Source organism: Rhinolophus sinicus, chromosome 15 (genome assembly GCF_057876585.1).
Source record: "Rhinolophus sinicus isolate RSI-liver-muscle chromosome 15, RSI-T2T, whole genome shotgun sequence".
Lineage (NCBI taxonomy): Eukaryota > Metazoa > Chordata > Mammalia > Chiroptera > Rhinolophidae > Rhinolophus > Rhinolophus sinicus.
In genome coordinates this window covers 117,889,298-117,908,950 of record NC_142515.1, presented here as the reverse complement: position 1 = coordinate 117,908,950, position 19,653 = coordinate 117,889,298, and the positions used below count along the sequence as shown (strand labels likewise).

The 19,653-nt window shown below is 39.5% G+C and overlaps 1 protein-coding gene across 2 annotated transcripts; it reads left to right on the top strand.

The window, feature by feature from the left end:
• Window positions 1-856: 856 nt before the first annotated feature.
• On the top strand, window positions 857-16,176 carry NOAZFP (nucleolar atypical zinc finger). 2 transcript variants are annotated; one of them, XM_019730797.3, is made up of 10 exons: window positions 857-1,036; window positions 3,760-3,891; window positions 5,689-5,708; window positions 5,815-5,885; window positions 7,897-7,976; window positions 11,001-11,127; window positions 11,556-11,660; window positions 12,848-12,894; window positions 13,939-14,056; window positions 15,206-16,176. In XM_019730797.3, exons 2-10 carry the CDS (start codon window positions 3,772-3,774, stop codon window positions 15,475-15,477), a joined length of 960 nt encoding a protein of 319 aa, XP_019586356.2. In that variant the 5' UTR covers window positions 857-1,036; window positions 3,760-3,771; the 3' UTR covers window positions 15,478-16,176. The 2 variants fall into 2 exon arrangements, with proteins under 2 accessions (XP_019586356.2, XP_088648725.1); XM_088792599.1 differs by having other exon boundaries at window positions 922-1,458.
• Window positions 16,177-19,653: the final 3,477 nt, after the last annotated feature.

Sequence of the window (19,653 nt, the reverse complement as noted above, 5' to 3'; positions counted from 1 at the left end):
ACCCATTGGAGGTGATGGCAATGGGCGATGAAGAAATCAAGAACCCAAGAGAATGGGTCTTCCATTTGGATGTTAATGCAACTCTGAGTGATGGCAGAAGTTGAAAGTTAGGTTCCAAAGTTTTCCATCAATAGGAGCGGATAAAAAAAATGGCAACAATGAAGGATAAAAAGTGGCACAGCTACATAAAAAGGAGAGAGAATGATCTGAGCGAGGCACTGGGGAGCAAGGGGACTGACTCTACCTCCTAACCAAGAGATAAAAGAAATGTGGGGAAACGAGCACTTCTCTTCAGACTTTCGCTTCGGACTTTTAAAGCAGTCTTTGCAAGGGAGAGGATGTTAGGTTTCGGTTAAGGACAGGGAAGCACACACCAGAAGCCCAGAAAGTGGGAGAATTTGTTCACAAAAGAATGGCATTCCAAAGAGCACAGTGGAAACAGAAGGCAAAGGAGGCTAGGACATAACTTCAACAGGCAACTAAAATCACTGCTTGTGCAGAAAACACGAAAAGTGGGATGTCAGGATGTAGGTAGCAGAAAGTTTCCAAAAGAATTTATGCAAGACTTCTCTGAGTACCAACTGATACAGTACCAAGTTTGTGAGTTTATTGACCTCTCCCTTTCATAATTTTCTCTTCCTTTAGATTTCTCCTTTTCCGAAGAAATAAGATTGAGGGGGCCTTCGCATTTCCTTTCCTCCTGCTTTTCCATTGTTCTTCCTCTTTTCTCTAGCATCCTTCTTCCTAGGAGATCCTGTCCTAAGGGATTGAGAGCGCCCGCCCCTCGTAGGGGCGGAGCGAACAGAAGTGGGCGGATCCTTTCCTGTCGACGTGCTGCCGTAAGGACGCTGCTGTCGTAAGAGGACATCCGGTCCGGCTCCTAGCGTCGGAAACTGACTCCGTCCGCCTTCCTTGGGTGTTAGTAGCTTCCTTCCCCGAGTCGCGGTTCCCGAGCTGGATTTGCTGTCGCCGCGGGCCGGCATCACGCCATTCCCTGTCCCTCTGCCCCCGGAGAGAGCCCGACCTCCCCGCGAGGGTGAGCGACGTCGGCCCGGAGCGCGCGCGAGGGCGGGCGTTCTGCGGGCGGGTGTCGGCCGTCGGTTCCCCGAGCCGCGTGGCACCTCCGCCGAGTCTCCGGACGCCCCCTCCACCCCTCGGGGTCCCCCGACTGCAAGTTTTCCCTCCAAAGCCGCAGTGACCCTGTGCGTGTTTCCTCATTTGGTGACACGAGCCGCGTCCTGAGGAAGTCGGAGCGTTACTGGCGAAGGGCTTAAACCCATATAAGGCTGAAAAAAAGAATTTACCCTCTAAATTCCCAAGACAAAATGGAGAAAAATTGAGGCTCAACTTTCTCAGCAGATTCACCCCTGGGGACGCAGAAAATTCATCCGTATGATCACCCCGTGATTCTTTTCCGAGCCCCTTTGGCCACAGCAGTACACAGACGTTTTTCACCCTGTAGGTTATGTCCATTTAAATACCGGAAGGGGGATCTGGTGGCCTTGGACGTTACTTATAAGTGACCAACCACCTACTAAACTTCATGGCTTAATTTGCCCGTATTTTTGACTTCCAACCACTGGGTTTTTGATTGGATGGTCTAACGTAAGAGTTGAAACCCAAAGTAGGAAAACTTGGAGTGACCTTCGTATTGTTTCAAGTACAAGCTGCTGTATGATTTTGCTGTATTGCAATTGCCCTTTTGAATAAGAAATACAAATCTGTTCAAGGTGTGCTTTCTTGGAACACTCCCCACATGTCATGGGCACGCTTTGGCTTTGAATAAGAAGGTTTCTGTCTTCAGGGAGATTGTGGGTCACAGTCACCAGTGAAACTTGAGCCTATCCTTGGAGGTTTAGAATGTGTATATTTTGAGTAGGGCCTAGAAGTCTGGTGTCTTTTTAGGAATTTCAACAGTTGATTTTGAACATCACTCTTAGAAAAGACTTTAAAAATACATATTTTTGAAGAATGTTAAGAATATCCGGTTCAGCTTTCAAAGCAAGCACATGGGCTCATTTCATTAGTGTATCTCTTCATTTATTGGGCGCCTAATATATTCCAGGCAGGGCTAGGAGGCAAACTTTGTCAAGAAAGATAGAGCTGGAATCCTTTAGGAACTTGTAGTTTTCAGACTGATGAAAAGCCAAATTAAAATGAGTTATTTAGTAAAAAATCTTGTTTTACTAAATGTGGTAGTTCTTTCAACAAAGTGATAAAAGTCGGTTTTAAAGTCATTAATATATGCTGTAAATATATACTCTTAAACATATTTGAACTTGTTAAAAATTACAGCAGGTCCTGCTATAATGTTTCTTTCAAATCATTTCGTTATCATGTTGATGAGATGGCTAGGAACTTAACTCTTCTTTATATCAATTAGCCAGTAGTAAACCTGGTTTTGTTATGGGTCCTTTCGTTTCACTTAGTCGCAGAACCTACCCTTCTCGTTAAAACTTAATGTACTATATGCTCACTGCAAGTAGAGAGAAGGGCAGCTTTCAGAGTCAAATCAACTATTATACCGTTAACATCTTTCAACAGAGAATAGTTAGGCTTTGTAGTTAGTGTTGTCATTTGACTTGACTATTAGATGTTTTATTTAGATAGTAGGAAAAATATGATTTGTTATACTTCAAGTCTTGGCAGCATCAGGTCATCTGAATATATAGCTCAAAAAGTGATAGTGGGTCAATATTAATAACATACTTTTTTCATTTTTCAATGTCCTTTATTTTCTTTAAATTAAAGTTTATTGGAGTGACAGTTGTTAGTAAAGTTACATAGATTTCAGATGTACAATTCTGTAATACATCACCATATATTGCATTGTGTGTTCACCACCCACAGTCAGTTCTCTTTCCATCACCATATATTTGATCCCCTTTACCCTCATCTACTACCCCCCCTACCCCCTTAACCTCTGGTAACCACTAAACTATTGTCTGTGTCTATGAATTTTTGTTTCTTCATTTGTTTGTCTTGTTCATTTGTTTTCAGTTTTATATACCACATGTCAGTGAAATCATATGGTTCTCTACTTTTTCTGTCTGACTTATTTTGGTCAGCATAACAATTCCAAGATCCATCCATGTTGTCGCAGATGGTACTATTTCATCCTTTTTTATGGCACGGTAGTATTCCATTGTGTATATATACCACATCTTCTTTGTCCAATCTGTTGAAGAACACATTGGTTGTTTTCATGTCATGGCCACTGTAAATAAATCTGCAATGAACATTGGAGCACATATGTCTTTATGGACACATGTTTTCAGATTTTTGGGGTAAATACCCAGGAGAGGGATTGCTGTATCATATGGTAATTCTATTCTAAATTTTTTGAAGAACTTCCACACTACCTTCCATAATATACTTCTTAATGATTTCATTGTTAACGATATCTGCCTAGTAATTTTTAGAAAACTTGTTACAGAGTAATTGTTAAAGGATGCTTAATGTCAGAAAAAACTATTTTTTCCCAGTGGGAAAGAAAACGATTTGCTTTTAGAATTTTTTTTTTTTTTTTTTTTGGTGTTTACATTTGCTAGAATTGTTTGTAGTGCAAATAGTGCCTTATTTTAAAAGTCATCTATTTCATTTGGGATAATGTGTGCTTAATGTTTCATAAAGGCTTAAAATTGCTTAACCATCAAAATCACAGTGTTGAGTTTAAAATTTAATGAGAATAAATTTCTAAGTTTATTTAAAATAGCAAATGCAATCAGGCAATTATATCTTCTCTGTTCTCTTGTGTAGAAAGGGGGGAAAATGCCTAAAAAAAAGACGGGTGCTAGAAAGAAGGCAGAGAACCGCAGAGAACGTGAAAAACAGCTAAGAGCATCAAGAAGCACCATAGATTTGGCTAAACACCCATGCAACGCTTCAATGGTAACAGCTTTTTTTGGTATCAGTTGATAGTTGAAAAACTATATAATAGTTATCTGAAAAACACCTGAATAAAATTTTAGTGAAAACAGTGTTGCTGCATATATTTACTGAATTTGTAATCTGTTAGTGGCATATCCATTGTTTTTGTTAACACTAAGTAGCAATGATTTTTGTTTGATTTTGTTATTTATAAAACCTACCTACCATATTACATTGGCTACTGTTGGTGATAAATAGATATTGACCAAGAATACATACTAGGATCAGTGCGACGAATTTTCCAGCTTCCCTAACCTTCTGTGCCTTAATTCAGTTTGTCCTATTGGAGCTTTTCATCATTTAGCAATTCTTAACTCATTTCATTTCTCTTTTTTAAACTTGCCGCTTTTCTTGACGTCTCTTTTGGTTTCCTATTTTACTACCTTATTTCCCTATGCTGAGTGGGTTCGTCCTGATCATTTCTGGACTGCTTTGGTTAAAGTTGTGAAAAGCAAGAGATTATTTAGGTCATCATTACCTCTTTGTTTGACTGTGTTTCTCTGAGTGTCCCACATTTGTCTGTTTCCTCTCCTCTCTACCTTTTCTATTCCTCTTTTTTTGTCTTTTGTTTTATCAAACACATGAGATGCGTTATGAGTTAATTCCACAAACTATTGGGCATCTCCTGTGTTCCAGGTACAGTTTAGGCACTGCAGGGGGTATATAGATGGATGACACAGGTAAACACTTTATTTATAAATGACAAATCCAACAAATAACTGGGGAGAAATAGAGTTTATTGAATGAATAGTGGACTAACTTGTATAGTTGGGAAGGGCCAAGATGTAGCTGGGATACAGGGACGGCTGGAACCTGGAACACCTTATAGTTCCATCTGTGGGTTTTGCTTCTTTTTGCTTATTGGTACCATTTTTTCAAGTTATCTTACTCCTTTTTTGGGGCTCCTAGGTGCTGCTAGCTGGCATGTCTCACATCTCGTTGCCCTTAGAGAAAGAAGTCTGATACTTTAGACTTGGCGAGTACCCAGCCCAGGACTGTTGATAGCTGGGGTGGGGGTTGGGGGAGCACAGATGGGACAATAGGGTCTCCTTTCTGTGTGTCAGGGTCATTTCTAGAGAGGAGGGGTATGGGGCAGACAAAACAAGAAACGACATACATAAGTACGCATAATGAGGGCCGGACTTTGGAAGTGTTGCTGTAGATGTCCCATAGGACTGAGGTGATAGAGTGTTTGGATGGGGGAAGTTCACAGGAGGTAGGATCATCCCAACTTCCAACAGGTAAAGATTATGAGGAGGGACTTTTCAGGGAAACGTATTAGAACAAATAAGGCGTTGAAAAGAGAGTGCAGGACATATTTTGAAAATGGCTGACAAATAGTGACTTGAATCTAAAGAGAATAGGCCAGCAAGGTTTGAAAAGTGGTTAGGGACCAGATTGTTGAGAATTTTGGATGCCGTGTTTCAGATTCTGGATTTTCTGTGCGCTTCATCATATTGTATTCTCTCTTTCTTGTGTCTATAGTCTGTATTATTTCCGATTCATTATAACAAAACAAAACATACTACCACTGTGTGTAGCCTTTTTTATGATGAAAATGCCACTTCTTTCTCTAGTGTGCTATACCCAAGAGCCTACCTTTCTTATGTGTAGGTGCTTATATACATGGGTGAAGATGGGGGGTTTGGGGAAGTGTCACTTAGATTTTAACATGAAGAACAGCATACTCTTTATAATGTAAGTAAACTTAACAGTTTTCAGCCAGGAGAAAATTAATTGTGTTTTTATATTTTACAGGAATGTGACAAGTGTCAGAGGTAAATTTTTATTTTTTTTCCTATCTATGTAGAATGATATAATATAGACCCTCTGATCTTTTATCTGGTATTGACTGTATTTTAAAATTTTATTTTTCATGACAAGGCGGCAGAAGAATAGAGCGTTTTGCTATTTCTGTAATTCTGTACAGAAGTTACCAATCTGTGCACAGTGTGGTAAGTATCTGGTAACTAAGGACACCTGCCCTTTATCCAACATTTGTCTGGCGGTTAATCAATATGAAACGGGGTTTATCATTTTTGTTTATAATAATGTTACACTTTAACAGTAATAAAATAACAGAATGTTATTTGGCCTAGCAAAACACTATCAGGTCTTGATTTTTGTGTCTTTGATACAATGCTAGAAAATGGTTAAGATACAGCTTAGGTTGTTTTACATATTGAAAGATCAGATTTCAAACTAGTAACTCTTGGTGATCCTGAATTTTTAATTATACTACCTTAGTCTTGTCGATATCCATTTGTTTACTTTTCTAAATTTTGATTAATGCTGATACTACCTGCAGTATGTTAGACCATTGGGAATAATTTTATTCCACATTTACCTGGTGCTCACTTTTACAATCACTTGTTTTTCTGTTTGGCATTAGCATGTGACTCGTGAATTTCCTCACATGGATTCCCAAGAGATTAGACTAGATGAAATTAGATGGTAATTTATAAAACAACAAGATTGGTGTTTCTTAAATAGTCTTCCTCAGAATACTTGAGATACAAGTGGTGCATACATATGAGAAATACCTCACGTTTCATCCCCTCCTTCCCACCTGGGAGATTTCTATTACATATATAATGTATGTCAAAGTTTCTGAAGACCTCCAGTAAATAAAGAAACCTGATTCATTTTGTTCACTCTGGATTTATACCCCAAACTTTTATTTGAACCAATATCCCTTTTGGTTATGGGATAGTAGTTTTCAGGTGGAACACAGTTTGGGATGTATTCATTTAAATGTATTAATGTATGTTAACATTGCAGAAAGTTAGGAATGTTTAGGGCGATATCCCTGAACATTTCTAGCTTAGTTCTAGCTTTCAAAGAAGACAACGTTGAGGTTTATCATTAATGATAAAGAGAAAACTGGCTTAGCTAGATCACTCATCTGCCAATTTTTATATCCTTATTTTATAAAAGGAGTGAATATAGAGTGAGAAAATAGACTATGGAGAAGATTAAGTTCTTGCTAGGACTTTGCTATAATGTCAGTGTTTCTGGGCTTAAATTTTGTAGTGCTATCCGTAGATGTATTTCCCACTTACTGATTCTTGTACTGTTAGACATGGAACAGTTGGGTAGCTGCTACCTCTCATTTCTAGTTTCTCTTTCTTCCCATTTCCTGTTGTCTAGCTTTGTTCCTCAGGTAATCAAGATAATGGAAAATTGAGTATCTTCTGTTTCTTTCATCTTCCACTTTGTGGAGACTGAGATGGTTGAATAGTATGTCACCGTTAACCTTCACATAGTATGTGATAAGTAAACTTCCCGACAGTGTTTCGGGTTGGTAATTTGCTACGAGATCAAAGCTTTTGTGGCTGTATGGCGATTTTTAGCTCTGTCACTATATTGTTGTTTTTGTGCTCATGGGGGGACTATTTGAAAATACTGTTGGAGATGTTTACTTGGTGGCTGCGTTTGTAAATTTTTACACAGGGATAAACTAAAAAAATGAACCAGATAAGATGCATAACCATTATTTGGTTTGGTTTGGCTTGAGATGGTCTGTGGAAAGAAATAAGCAATAACTTTACACCAGTCTGTTTTTATTGTGAATTGTAAAATGTTAAATTCACTTTAAAGCATAGCTTTTGAAAATCTGTTTTAATTCATCTGAAAATTCACAAGATTTTATGCTGCTATAATGATGGTTAAGTTATGAAGTATAACTTGCAATTTCTGGTTTTACTACAGATATGAATAACTTTATTGTGCAATACATTTTTACAGACTTATTAATAAATTTCTAATCTCAAAAGATCTGACAAAGATAATGAGATCCCAGTGATACAGTTTTACTTTTTTTTTTATGTGCGCAGTAAACAATGCTGATTTCTATCCATTTGAAATCATTTCCATAAGAACTTAGGTTAGATAAAAAGAGGAATGAATGAATACGTGCATGTACTACTTTGCAAGACTAATAGTGCAAATTTGTTTCTTTACTAGGGAAAACCAAATGCATGATGAAGTCTTCAGACTGTGTCATAAAGCATGCTGGAGTATACAGTACTGGCCTTGCAATGGTGGTAAGCTTCTTGTCATCGTCTTTTAGACTAGTAGGTTTCCAAGGACAAGGGAAAGTCATTGTGATCAATGGTTTTTTTTTTATAACCGTTATATTTTATAACTATATAATAGCACTGCTTTGTCCCTTGGTTCAATCAATCTGGAGTTACCTGGATTATCTATGGCATGTTCTTTGTGTGATTTTCCTTTATTGCCCATTTGTTTTTGACTGCTTCCTTTTTCTTATTGGGAAACATACAAGGAATAGAAACTTATTTAATGTTGACTTAAACAAAAATTCTTTTGTCAATAGTACCTTTCTAATGTGTCATAATTAGACTTCATACATAGTATATCATGTACTGTGCTGAAAGCCCTGCTTAACCAAGGTTTAAGCTTTCGGTTAAATAAGTAACCTAGTTCCAAAAGAAACTAGGATTAATAGATTTTTAAAGCTTTATGTTTCAAAAAAGCATACCTACTTAACATAAAGTTATATATAATTTCTTCATTACATGTAGAATTTTCTAAGGAAATTCATCGTTTTAAATAATAAAAAGAATTGCATTGTGTGATACATTTTGCTCTCTTTTTCACTAAAAAAAATGTTATTCTTTCAACCAGTTTTACTCTGTATTCTGTATGATTGATTTTATGCTCAGGTCCAAATTTCAGTCCACAAGGAAAGTAATACTATTTTACGTCAAGCAGGCTGTCTTATTTATAGTAACTTTCCAAGAATATACTTTGCATCATGAGGCAGACCTTTTTACTATACGTTTCACGTGTGCATATCTTACAGAATCAAGGAATTAACATTATTCATAATCGTCTTGTAAATTCAAAACCATTGTAATCTGTCTTGTCTCCAGCGGCAAGAGTTGTGGGGAGCGAGGAGGGTGGCGCAGGGTTAAGAAAGACAGTAGCCAAGAATAGAGTGAAGCGGGCCAAGGGACTTCAGCCTCAAGGACTGAGCTCCTAATCACACGGCTTTTATTAGTTAGGTGGGGAAGTAAAGGAGATAAAGCTTGTCAATCTCAAGATCTGTGAATCCCATACATTATAGTAGGAAACCAATTCAAGCCAATCACCCTTGCCTGCAGGCAGCTGAACGTAAGTCTCAGGATGTATGTGTTTCCCCAAGGGACAAAACCTTTATGCATATGAATAGATGGAGAGCACATCATTGAGTCACTTCCCCTGCAGGTTGTGGGGAGGGATGCAGTCACAGAGGCAGAGGCTCTCCTTAGCCGGGGGAGGATTGGGGGCTGTGCCCACTTCTGTCAACCCCGTGGGTTCTCCTGTTGGTCTCCACGTGGGTCTGCATGGCTTGGGTTGTCCCCCGTGCCCGCCCCCCCTTCCCCCCCGGGGAATCTTACTCGTCATTGGCTGACCAACTGTCTTTCTGGGGCCAAACAGGGAGACATAAGGTATAAGCACAAAGGTAAAGCAAAGTCCCTGAAAGGATCCGTCTCACAGACTCTCCTTGCTTCAGGGGCAGGTATGAGGAGACAGGTAGGCTGCCGTGTGGCAACAGTAATCTTCCTTGGTAGCTTGTTTATGTCTAAATTTACCAGACACCTTTTTTTTTTTTAAATTTACCGAGTTGTATGAGGGTGAATGATAAAAGAAGACATGTTTTTAATAAATGTCTTTTATAAATGTCTTTATAAAAGAAGACATTTAAGTAGAACCATTAGCTATAAATTCTAGAAAAGTGATTCTCTGGACATCTGTTTTTGCCTGTCGAGATTCCCTCTCCTTCACTCTTCTCCATCCTGCTTTGCCTTGGAAGACTCTGGCAGGAGACCTGAAGGTGGGAGGAGAATGTGATCTGGTGGTTTATTCTCCCAGCTCACTCTCTAGTGGGTCATCCTGATTTGGACACAGTTCCTCCCCATATGGCCAGGTAATCCTCTCCATATGGCTCTCTCTCGGGGTTCTGGTAACTTCCTCCCCTCAGGCCCAGGGGTGGGAACTGCATCATCCCTTAATGTTTTTCCTAAGCCTTTCCCAGTCCTTTGTATTGTCTCCTTCAAACTCTCCTGGATTACCCAGTTTGGTGTGCTCTCTCTCTGTTGCTGGAACCCTGAGTGATCCAAGAGACAGGTTTGCGGGTTTGCTCTCTACACTGACAGTCTACTTGTACAAATCAAAAACCGTTTTTCCTCTTTGCTGGATACTAGTTTTAGTATTACAGAGCCTTCCACGGTAGAACACTGAATTGAGATTCAGAGGACCGGGACGTAAATCTTGGCTCCTCTGTAATGTAGCTCTGGGATTTGGACTTAGTATCAGGCCCCTGTCTCTCATCTGTGAAGGAAAGACCGTTCGGTCCATTTCCTTAAGATTCTTTCTAGCTCTTAACACTGTTGATGTTGTGTTACGGAAAAGTGTAGTCTTACCATCCTGTCTCAATATAGAATTGGAGAGTCTTATGCTGTCCTTTAGTTCTGTATGTCTTACTTTTAATTTTTTCCTCAAAGAAACATTAATTGATTTAAAGCATAAGTTGCCTTAAAAGAAAAAATATGCTGACAGAAGTTTAATATTTTCTCTCAATTATTCTAGAAAAGTTACATGAGTGATTATTTTATAAATTACAGTTAAGAAGGAATTTTATTAAGTCAGAAATATTAATACTGAAAAAATTCAATTCAGTTACTAGAATTGCCATAGACAAGAATACTTAAACTGTGGACTCTATACTTGAATTACAATTCAGTTTGAAGGCTACACTTCCAGCTTCTTGACTTACGTCAGTGATTAATATCAGGGTAAGTGTAGTTTCCCCCTTGCTCCTTTTTCTTTTGATTTCTAGCTAAGGTCTGTGTATTATAAATACCTGTAGGAAGAGTAGTTTTCAGAGAACTCTATTTAATTTTGGCTTGGAGTAAACAGTAACATTTTTTTCTTCAGTGAAGCCACCCACTGTCACTGAGGGCTGATGTTACTAAACTTACACAGTTTTGATGGTTACTAGTAAACAGTGGTTGCAGCCAGTCCAGTGACAAAGATTAATTTTCCGTGTTCGTTGGTTGCAGGGTGCAATCTGTGACTTCTGTGAAGCATGGGTTTGTCACGGTAGGAAATGTCTCAGTACACACGCCTGTGCCTGCCCTCTCACTGAGGCCGAGTGTGTGGAGTGCGAACGAGGAGTCTGGGAGCACGGTAAGTGACGAACAACATGCGGGCAGTGAGCTCGGCCACACGCGAAGGCTGACTTTGAAACACTCTGCGAGCTCTTTCTACGAGTTTTTCAGGATACCGTCAGCCCTAACTCCTGGCACTGCTTCAGTTATTGGAAAAGGGACTTACACCAGCAGTCATAGTGCTAGTACTGTTTATCAGAACAGGCGGGGACGGGCCTTAGGCGACAGCAGGGTGTGAGCAGGGGGAGTATGATGTATGGGGATCCACTTTTGTATGGTGCGTTGTGACCGTGTCCATTGTAGCCTTGACAAGAACAAAATCTGTGTCTTTTAGGTGTAAATGTGAAATAACGTGCCATCCTTTCTTGAACAGTTTGATAGATAATGAGTTTTTTAAATTGAAGTTGACCATATTTACATTTGTGGGTTTTGTTTTTAATCCAACAGGAGGCAGAATATTCAGTTGTTCTTTTTGCCATAACTTTCTCTGTGAAGATGATCAGTTCGAACATCAAGCCAGCTGCCAGGTTTTAGAGGCGGAAACATTTAAATGTAAGTCTATACATATCAGACATTCTTTATACCCACGTTTCTTACTAGTCTAATTGTTAAACTTCACGTAAGAGGAATCCAGTTTTTCGTGCAGCCTCTCATGGACTGTAATTTAACTCAATATCTATTTTCTGTGTGTAGAAAAAATGCGTAACACGTCCATTTGTTTTTTTCAACGGGGTATCAGTGGCACTTTGGTTGGGTCAGTTCTTCGTTTTCTTGGATTATCCTGAATACTAAATGTCATTTTCACCTCCAGGTTACTGTAACAAGCCTCCTACCTCACTTGTCTCTCTCTGTCTTTCTCTTGTCTGTCTGTCTGTCTGTCTGTCTGTCTGTCTCTCTCTCTCTCTCTCTCTCTCACACACACACACACACACACACACACACGTCCCCCAGGTAAGTGATACCACCCCTAATTTATTTCCAGTAATTCTTAGATAGGAGTGTGCATCAAGAACATCTGTGAGGTTTTTAAAAAATACAGGTGCTCAGGCCTAATCCCTGGAGTCTGTCTTTAAGAATGTGGTGCTGGGCATGTGTCTTTAACCTCAGACATCATTCTCATTTATCTTCCAGTTTGAGAACCAGTGTTGCTGACATTTTATTTCTACTCTTGTTTCTCAAAAGTTCAAGTCTTGGAGTTAAACATAACTTGAATTCTACTTGTATATTCTATATAAAGAAAAGCGTTAATTAGAATGACACCTGGCACTTAGAAAGCCCTTATTAAAAGGTAGATAACATCATGGGAAAGACTGAAATTCCCCAGATATTCTTTTGAAATTGGTTCTTATTTTGGTATGAAGTGCTGATCCCTATATTGAGTTATAAATTTAAAGTTGATAAGTCATATATGTGTGTATATATATATATATATATGTATATATATATGTGTATATACATAGATATAATATAATATATATATTATATGTTATATGTATAATTCTTGCAAAATTTGTATAGAAATTCTCAGATTAAAGGAACATCTCAAAGAATATAGCAGTTGTTGGTTTCCTTCCTTCTGTCAGGGTATTCAATCTCATTTTTATATATCCTCCAGGTTATAAGACAGAAAAAAAACTGTCTTATGATTGATCTAAGATAAGTACTTCAAGTACAAATCTGTGGAAAATACTATTTTCATTCAGAGTTTGAATCTGGACATTATGTGTTTCCCCCCACAGGTGTTTCATGCAATCGGCTCGGTCAGCATTCCTGTCTCCGTTGTAAGGTATATTCGCGTATTTTTTATTTTTAGATTTTGTTTTTAATCCTCATGCTCCACCGCCAGCCCTTGGATGACTGATAGCTATAATTAATGTGCAAAGATCCTTAAATATTACTGAGTTCAGTTCTTTTATTGTAGAAATTGTGGAATTGCATTGAGAAAGCTTAGTGACTTTCCAGAGGTCATCCAGTTGGCTTCTTTTAGAGTTGACACTAGTGCACATGTCTCTTAAATCTTAGCTCAGTGTTTTTATACCTTTCGTTTATGGAGAACATTCTGACCAAAATGATGGGAGTATATGTTAATTAATGTCAAAATTCACTTGCTTAGGAGAGTTGGAGTAAAGTGAAGATTTCTATGATGTTTTATTTCCTAGACCTTGTCTCCAGCATTTCTGTTTGTTAAAGATCACTAAAGAGGTACAGGTGACTCACTTCCTCTCACAAACACTTTTCTGCTTGTTGGTGATATTTCTGACTCCACCTTACATCTCCCCTAGCTCTTCTCCAATTTTGTCTATTCTGTATCCTCTGTCTTAGATCACTCTTCCATCTTTGCTTGCCTTACTGTACCCCCATTCTCCTTCAGATCTCAGCTAAGACTTCATGTCGCCCAGGCGGTCTTTCCCGAATCCCATATCTGGTTTAGTGCCTCTCCTCTGTACTCCCTTTCAATGCACAGTGTCTTGCAGTTGTCTCTCCACTGGTCTGTGTCCCCAGGTAGACTGTATGCTATGCGAGGGAAGATAGGCTGCTCACCTTTATGTCACCAGGGGCTTTGCGAATACTAGTATATGTGTGAAGGAATCACTTTGTCTACGTGCCATACTCTATGTATAGCTTCTACCTTATGTTAGGTCAGTTCAGAAGAGTCCTGACAAAGACCGTTTCCCTTAAGACCCTGAAATCAGGAATGTGACCAGTCCCAAGAAAACTCTTAATCTCTGCCCTAACAATATGTATCTTCAAATTTCCTTGAAATATTGAATGTCTTTGTGTATTTTTTGAATTATTTGTTTACTTGCTTATTTTTACTTCTCTGATATAGGCTTGTTTCTGTGATGATCATACAAGAAGCAAGGTGTTTAAACAAGAGAAAGGAAAACAGCCCCCCTGTCCTAAATGTGGACATGAAACTCAGGAAACTAAGGATCTTAGCATGTCAAGTAAGGCTCTTATTAACAGCAGTGGGGGGATTTTGCTCTCGTGCTTACACGAGATTTATCTCTTTTTTTCCTCTATTTTCGTTTTTGTCTCCTTTCTGTTTGAAAAGATGAATGTGTTCTCTTAAGGAGGTGGAATTTTACAACCTTGGGAAATATATGGGTAAAATTTCTCAATTTAACTTGAGAAATATACCATCATTCTCTCTGGTATTTGGCATTTGCCTCAGTTAATGACATAGTGACTACTGAAATTTAAGATCAAAAAATGATTTTTCTGTTTCTGCTGAGGCTTCCTTGTTCAATAATTGAGTAGCTATAAATCCTTAATATTCAAGTGCTGATAATCTTCAGTACTTGAAAGTTGGAATTCATTCTGAAGCCGTTCTTAGGTGTGTAGAATTTGAGCAGCTGTGCTTATCATGTACCACATCACTGCTATAGAAAATGGTTTCATGGTTTTTACATAACTTCTATGAAGGAATAAGACTACTACAAATACGTGAATAGTAACGCAGCTCACAATTTCGTTGAAAAGAATTTGACTTTTTAGCAAACATCAGAATGGAACCATACTTCTGAATGACTTACAGTACTTTGTTTAATCAGAGATACAGTTCTACGTTGAGGTAAGACTGATGATGTTGCTGATTTTTTGCACTAAACTGTTGCTGCTAAGGCAGAAGAAATGAAAGGCTTTGTCTTCTAGGACGTCTGAATTATAAAATTGCTCTTAAGAAAAATGTAATGGCATATGGAGTCAACTCTCTGTGATTTGAAAATAATTGATCAGACAAAGGGCATTTTAATTTTTAGTATGCCTTATTTAACTTATTTTTAGAGAGTGCTATTGTTCTTACTTTGTTTTCTAACTTCTTCCAGATTTAGTGAAGTGACACTGTCATCTTTATTATTTTGTTACATATGGTGTATTTGTAGATTCCAGGCAGGATTGAACTGATTGTTGTTTTTAAGGTTTCCTTTTTTTCCAATTAAATATTAAGTGAGGAAATTAGGAAAATGTGGCCTACTTTTTCATTTGGGAATAAGCAGCAGCCAATCAAGTCATGTAATTTTATATATTGTGGAGAAAAATGAGGATGTAGAGAATGGGAACTAGTCAAGCGCCGTATACCTGTCTGTGTCTTGTAGCACGCTCCCTGAAGTTTGGCAGGCAGACTGGAGGTGAGGAGGGAGATGGAGCGTCTGGGTATGATGCCTACTGGAAGAGCCTTTCATCTGATAAGTACGGTGATACCAGCTACCATGATGAGGAGGACGAGTATGAAGCAGAGGACGATGAAGAGGAAGAAGAGGAAGGTGGGAAGGATTCGGATGCTGAGTCATCAGATTTGTTTACTAATTTGAATTTAGGAAGGACCTATGCCAGCGGCTATGCTCACTATGAGGAACAAGAGAACTAGGGAGAGCCGCGTGCCCACCGTGACCTTGTCTGAGGACCAGGCAAGTGCCTGATGGACTGTGTGGGTGTTCAGACGTCCTGTCACTTAGCCTCGTGTGAAAGACTAGTCACAGGTACTGGCGCAAGGCGTGGAGCGTAGCATTTTTATAGGAACGGCTAATCAGGCCTATAGCATAAGAAAAATGATTGCAAATGTGAGATGTTTATGGATCCAAGCAACTGAAGGAAGGAAGCATCATGGATTGGATTTTTACTGATTTTAGAATATTTAGGATTTACTTTTAGACAGGATAAAATAATAGGATGGTAATATATTTGTTTGAAACTAAATTGCTGTTTTTATGAAAAAACACTGCTTATAAATTCATTCTGATTTTGTAAAATGTAATGGGTAAAATGAATTATTGTATTTTTGCTCGTATGTCCATAGGATACAAGTCAGATGTTATATGCTAAATTTTCATTAAATCTTTGTGTTATCTCACATAGTCATAGTATGTATATTTTAGCAATTGACTCATTTATTTCTTCACATTGTGTGTCCTAAACAGTGTCTGTTATTAATGCCTAAATGTATAGACAAAGGAGACCACAGAGCCATTTTTTAGAGACACAGAATCAGAAGCAGTATTGTTACATGGATGCTTTACCCGGGAAATTTTATTTCTTTTTGAATAAATCTAGTATTATATACTTTTGATATTTTATTCAGTTTTTTTGTTCTTAATGTTTTAAATTTACTTTGGAAAGCATTCCAACATGTTTGTATTTGCTTCATTTTTTTGTCTAATATGTGAAATAGGTAGCGCAGGTTTATATCGTGGTAGAGTGCAAGTTATGCAGCTGGATCCCATCGTTCATGGTGGAGGTGGAGAACAGACAGTTGCTGGCACAAGGTCTAATTGTAACAGCTTAGACTGGGAATGAATTGGGAGGGAGTGGTGGCAAGGAATGCGTTATCGGATTGTTTGGAATTTCAGAAGTACGGAGAAAACTTGTGCTGTGAGGATAACAGTGTTGGAAGGTTACTGCTGAGCCATTCTTACTCTACAGACACATAATGGACAGCTGAGGGCAATAACAGGCAATGGAAACCAGGTGTGAGAGCCAGAGGGCCTCTGGATACACGTGGAAAAAGCTTTCATCTCTTGCAGCAGCAGGGCTGAGAGAACTGAGGACCAAGCCCAGGACTTAATAGTCTAAATGGATAAACTTCAAAGATGGTTGCCAAAGGCAAGGCACTGTTTGGGAAAACCTGGGATCCTGACAAGTGAGATGGGCACGTTGGAATGGATGCCTCTGAAAAGTTTTACTTCCCAGACTGCTGAACTTTCTGAGCCTGCAGTCATAGCCCACCCCTCTGTTAAGGACGAGCATCCTCCACCCCAGCCAAGCTGGATGACAATGCAGAGGTCTCTTTCCCAGGCAACATGTGCCCCCTTCAGGACTTGCCCTGTCTCCAGGCTATGAGGCCTAGAATTAGGGTTAAGCAAAACTCAGCTGGAGAGGTGCTGGGCCTGAAGAGAGGAGAAACAGACCACTATGCCCCCAAGGAGCAGCAGGAATTGGCAGGTGCTGGTAGGAGCACACTTGCGACGAGAATCTGAGGGTGTTGGTCAAGATGCCAGAACATAGTCTGATGGCAGCACCCACATTGGGTCCTTGGGCTGCAGGATGAGAGGTATCTTAAATTAATAAGACTTAGCACCCCGGCTAGGATCTCTAGACATGGTGTGAACTCAGTACCAGGATGGCTTCTAGAAACATGGCAAAAGCTACGGCCAATTCTGAGCAAAGTTGAAATGCCAGCATGATTGCGGCAGATGGTGGAGAAAAGGATTAAAAGGGTGAAGGAAGTAGGTACGCTGGAAATGGAGAGTTTATCTTTGGCTGAAAGGTCCATCAGATGATTGTGTTCCACTGAAAGGTCCAGGCGCAAACCGTTTAACAAGGTCATAATGACAGTTGTTGATGAGTATGGGGAGGGCATAAGGGTCACTAAAAACTTGAGTGGTGACTCTAGGCTACTGCTGATAATAAAAACAAACTATTATAAAGCTTAGCTTGCCGATGGCAGTGGGTGGTAAGACCCTGAGACAGTGGCCAAGTGGCAGTGCCTAATTGCCCAAAGTCAGGGGGTTACAACTATAATGACTCAAGCTGGGAGTGGTTAGCCAAGGGGGCCTGACCTGCAGAGAGTTATGAAGAAGGCTAATAGAGTACAGCACCCTTCGGAGCGAAATAAAATCACCAGCAGACATTTTTCTTCCCATCTCCGTGAGTCTGGGCTCTGCATGGTCACAATTCTGTATCCTCAAAGGGGGCACCTCATGGTACCCAATAAGCACTGCATTGAATTATAATCTGTGCCTGCCAACTTGGCATTTTTGTTTTTTTAAGTCTAGGGATTGCTGCCATGAAGAAGGGAAATCACTGTCCTGGCAGAGGGAGATAAGTGACTCTTCGTCAGGAGGAGGGGGGGCTGCTCTTACATGATGGGGCAGGAAGGAGTATGTGTGGAGTCCAAGTGATTCACCTGGGTTTTCCAGCTGCTCCTTTGCTTGTGATCATAAATGGGCATGGAAAAATCACTCCAGCCGGTGAGGGGCATGGTGACTAGATCCCTGGGGGATGAGGGTTTGGGTCATGCCAGCAGGTAAGCCAGAGACCAGGTAAGCCAGAGACCAGGTAGTAGCAGTCATGCAGCTGCAGGGTCTGCCCTGGCTGGAGCAAGCCTTTCTCAAGCCTAAGCATCTGCTGACCCAGGAACTCGTTGACCTATTCTGGTTCAATATGGCTCACCTATGACTAATAGCTATTAAGCTGTTTTCCACATGCAGAATCTAGTGGCTGACAATAACAGGGCGAATATATTTTCCTCGTCTTCATTGTGGTCGTGGTTTGGTAAACTCTTGGCTGGAATTTTGTAATGATGGGGGTGAGGGTGACCTTTATATGTCACCTGCAAGCTTCTGCTCAGACAGAATGTATGAGTCCAGTTCAGAAAGTGACTAGACCATAGAGCCTGCATACCTGTGCTTTGCAGAATGATCCTGGTTACTTATTTGCCTGACTGGACCGACTCAAAGGATGAAACTTAATATAGGAAATCCTTAGTCATATTTTGTGGAATCACACATAGTGCCATGATAAGCTAGACATAGCGAAGCATTCTAAATAAGGAAGCGGAGTTAAAACACAATGTGTACAAAGGCCAGACTGCTTCTGAGAAAGAATCTTGGTGGGAAAGCAAAAGAAGATCCTCCCTACCATTTGCTGGTTTTCCCATACTGCATTGAGAGAAGTCCAGCGGCAAGTCTCCCCAGACTGAGGTCTTTCTCCTCCACTCAGGGTGCCTGCTGGGCTCCACCTAGGTCCCCCTTCCCTGTGCTGGGATTTGCATGATCTTTTAAGGCAGGCAGAGGGGGCAACTGTAAGGCTCATCTTGGTTCTCATCTCTTAGGGATCACTGTCCCCTTCATATCCGATGTCCTGTGTCTTGAGAACTAGTATTGCATATATTTTGTCTCCCTGCCCCCGCCCTTGTTTTTCAGGTGGGAAAGTAGATCGGGCCCCTGCTACTTCATTCTGGCTGAAATCCAGTCAGTCTTGATTTATTTTACTGCATAGAAACTAGTTCTTTAGAGCTGACTCTCCTTTGACATACTATTTTCCATCCACATTTATAAAGATTCTGTTAGTATTTTTAATCCAGTAGAGAAAATAATAGATAACAAAAATCTACTTGCAGTACTGTATGTATCTATTTCTGACTGTTAACTTAGTTACACATACTAAAATCGTGCCTTGAAAAAATCTCGTCAGTGGTTTTCTATTACTATGATAATAATTCTTACTACCAACTTGACATGTAGGTGATACAAGTTTTAAAAATTGTATTTATTGCAGATTTAATTAAGTAGATTTTTTTTTTAAAGGGCAAGGAGTATTGTTTTATTCACCGTTATAGCCCCAGCTCCTGGCACACAGTAAAATAAACAAAGGTCTGTTAAGTGATTGGTACTAATCAAGTACTAGTACTAATCAAGACTTTTATAAGAACTACTTAGGTGGGCATTACCCCTTATTAAACAACTAATAACATATGTGATACACAGAGGGTGCCAACAAAATGTGTACACATTTTAAGAAAGGAAAACTGAATTAAAATTGTACT

Bases quoted from the DNA above. Each gene is read 5' to 3' on its own strand.
- NOAZFP (XM_019730797.3), top strand. From the start codon at position 3,772: ATGCCTAAAAAAAAGACGGGTGCTAGAAAGAAGGCAGAGAACCGCAGA. The intron at 5,886-7,896 runs GTAAGTATCTGG...TTTCTTTACTAG, and splicing joins ACCAATCTGTGCACAGTGTG to GGAAAACCAAATGCATGATG. The intron at 14,057-15,205 runs GTAAGGCTCTTA...TGTGTCTTGTAG, and splicing joins TAAGGATCTTAGCATGTCAA to CACGCTCCCTGAAGTTTGGC.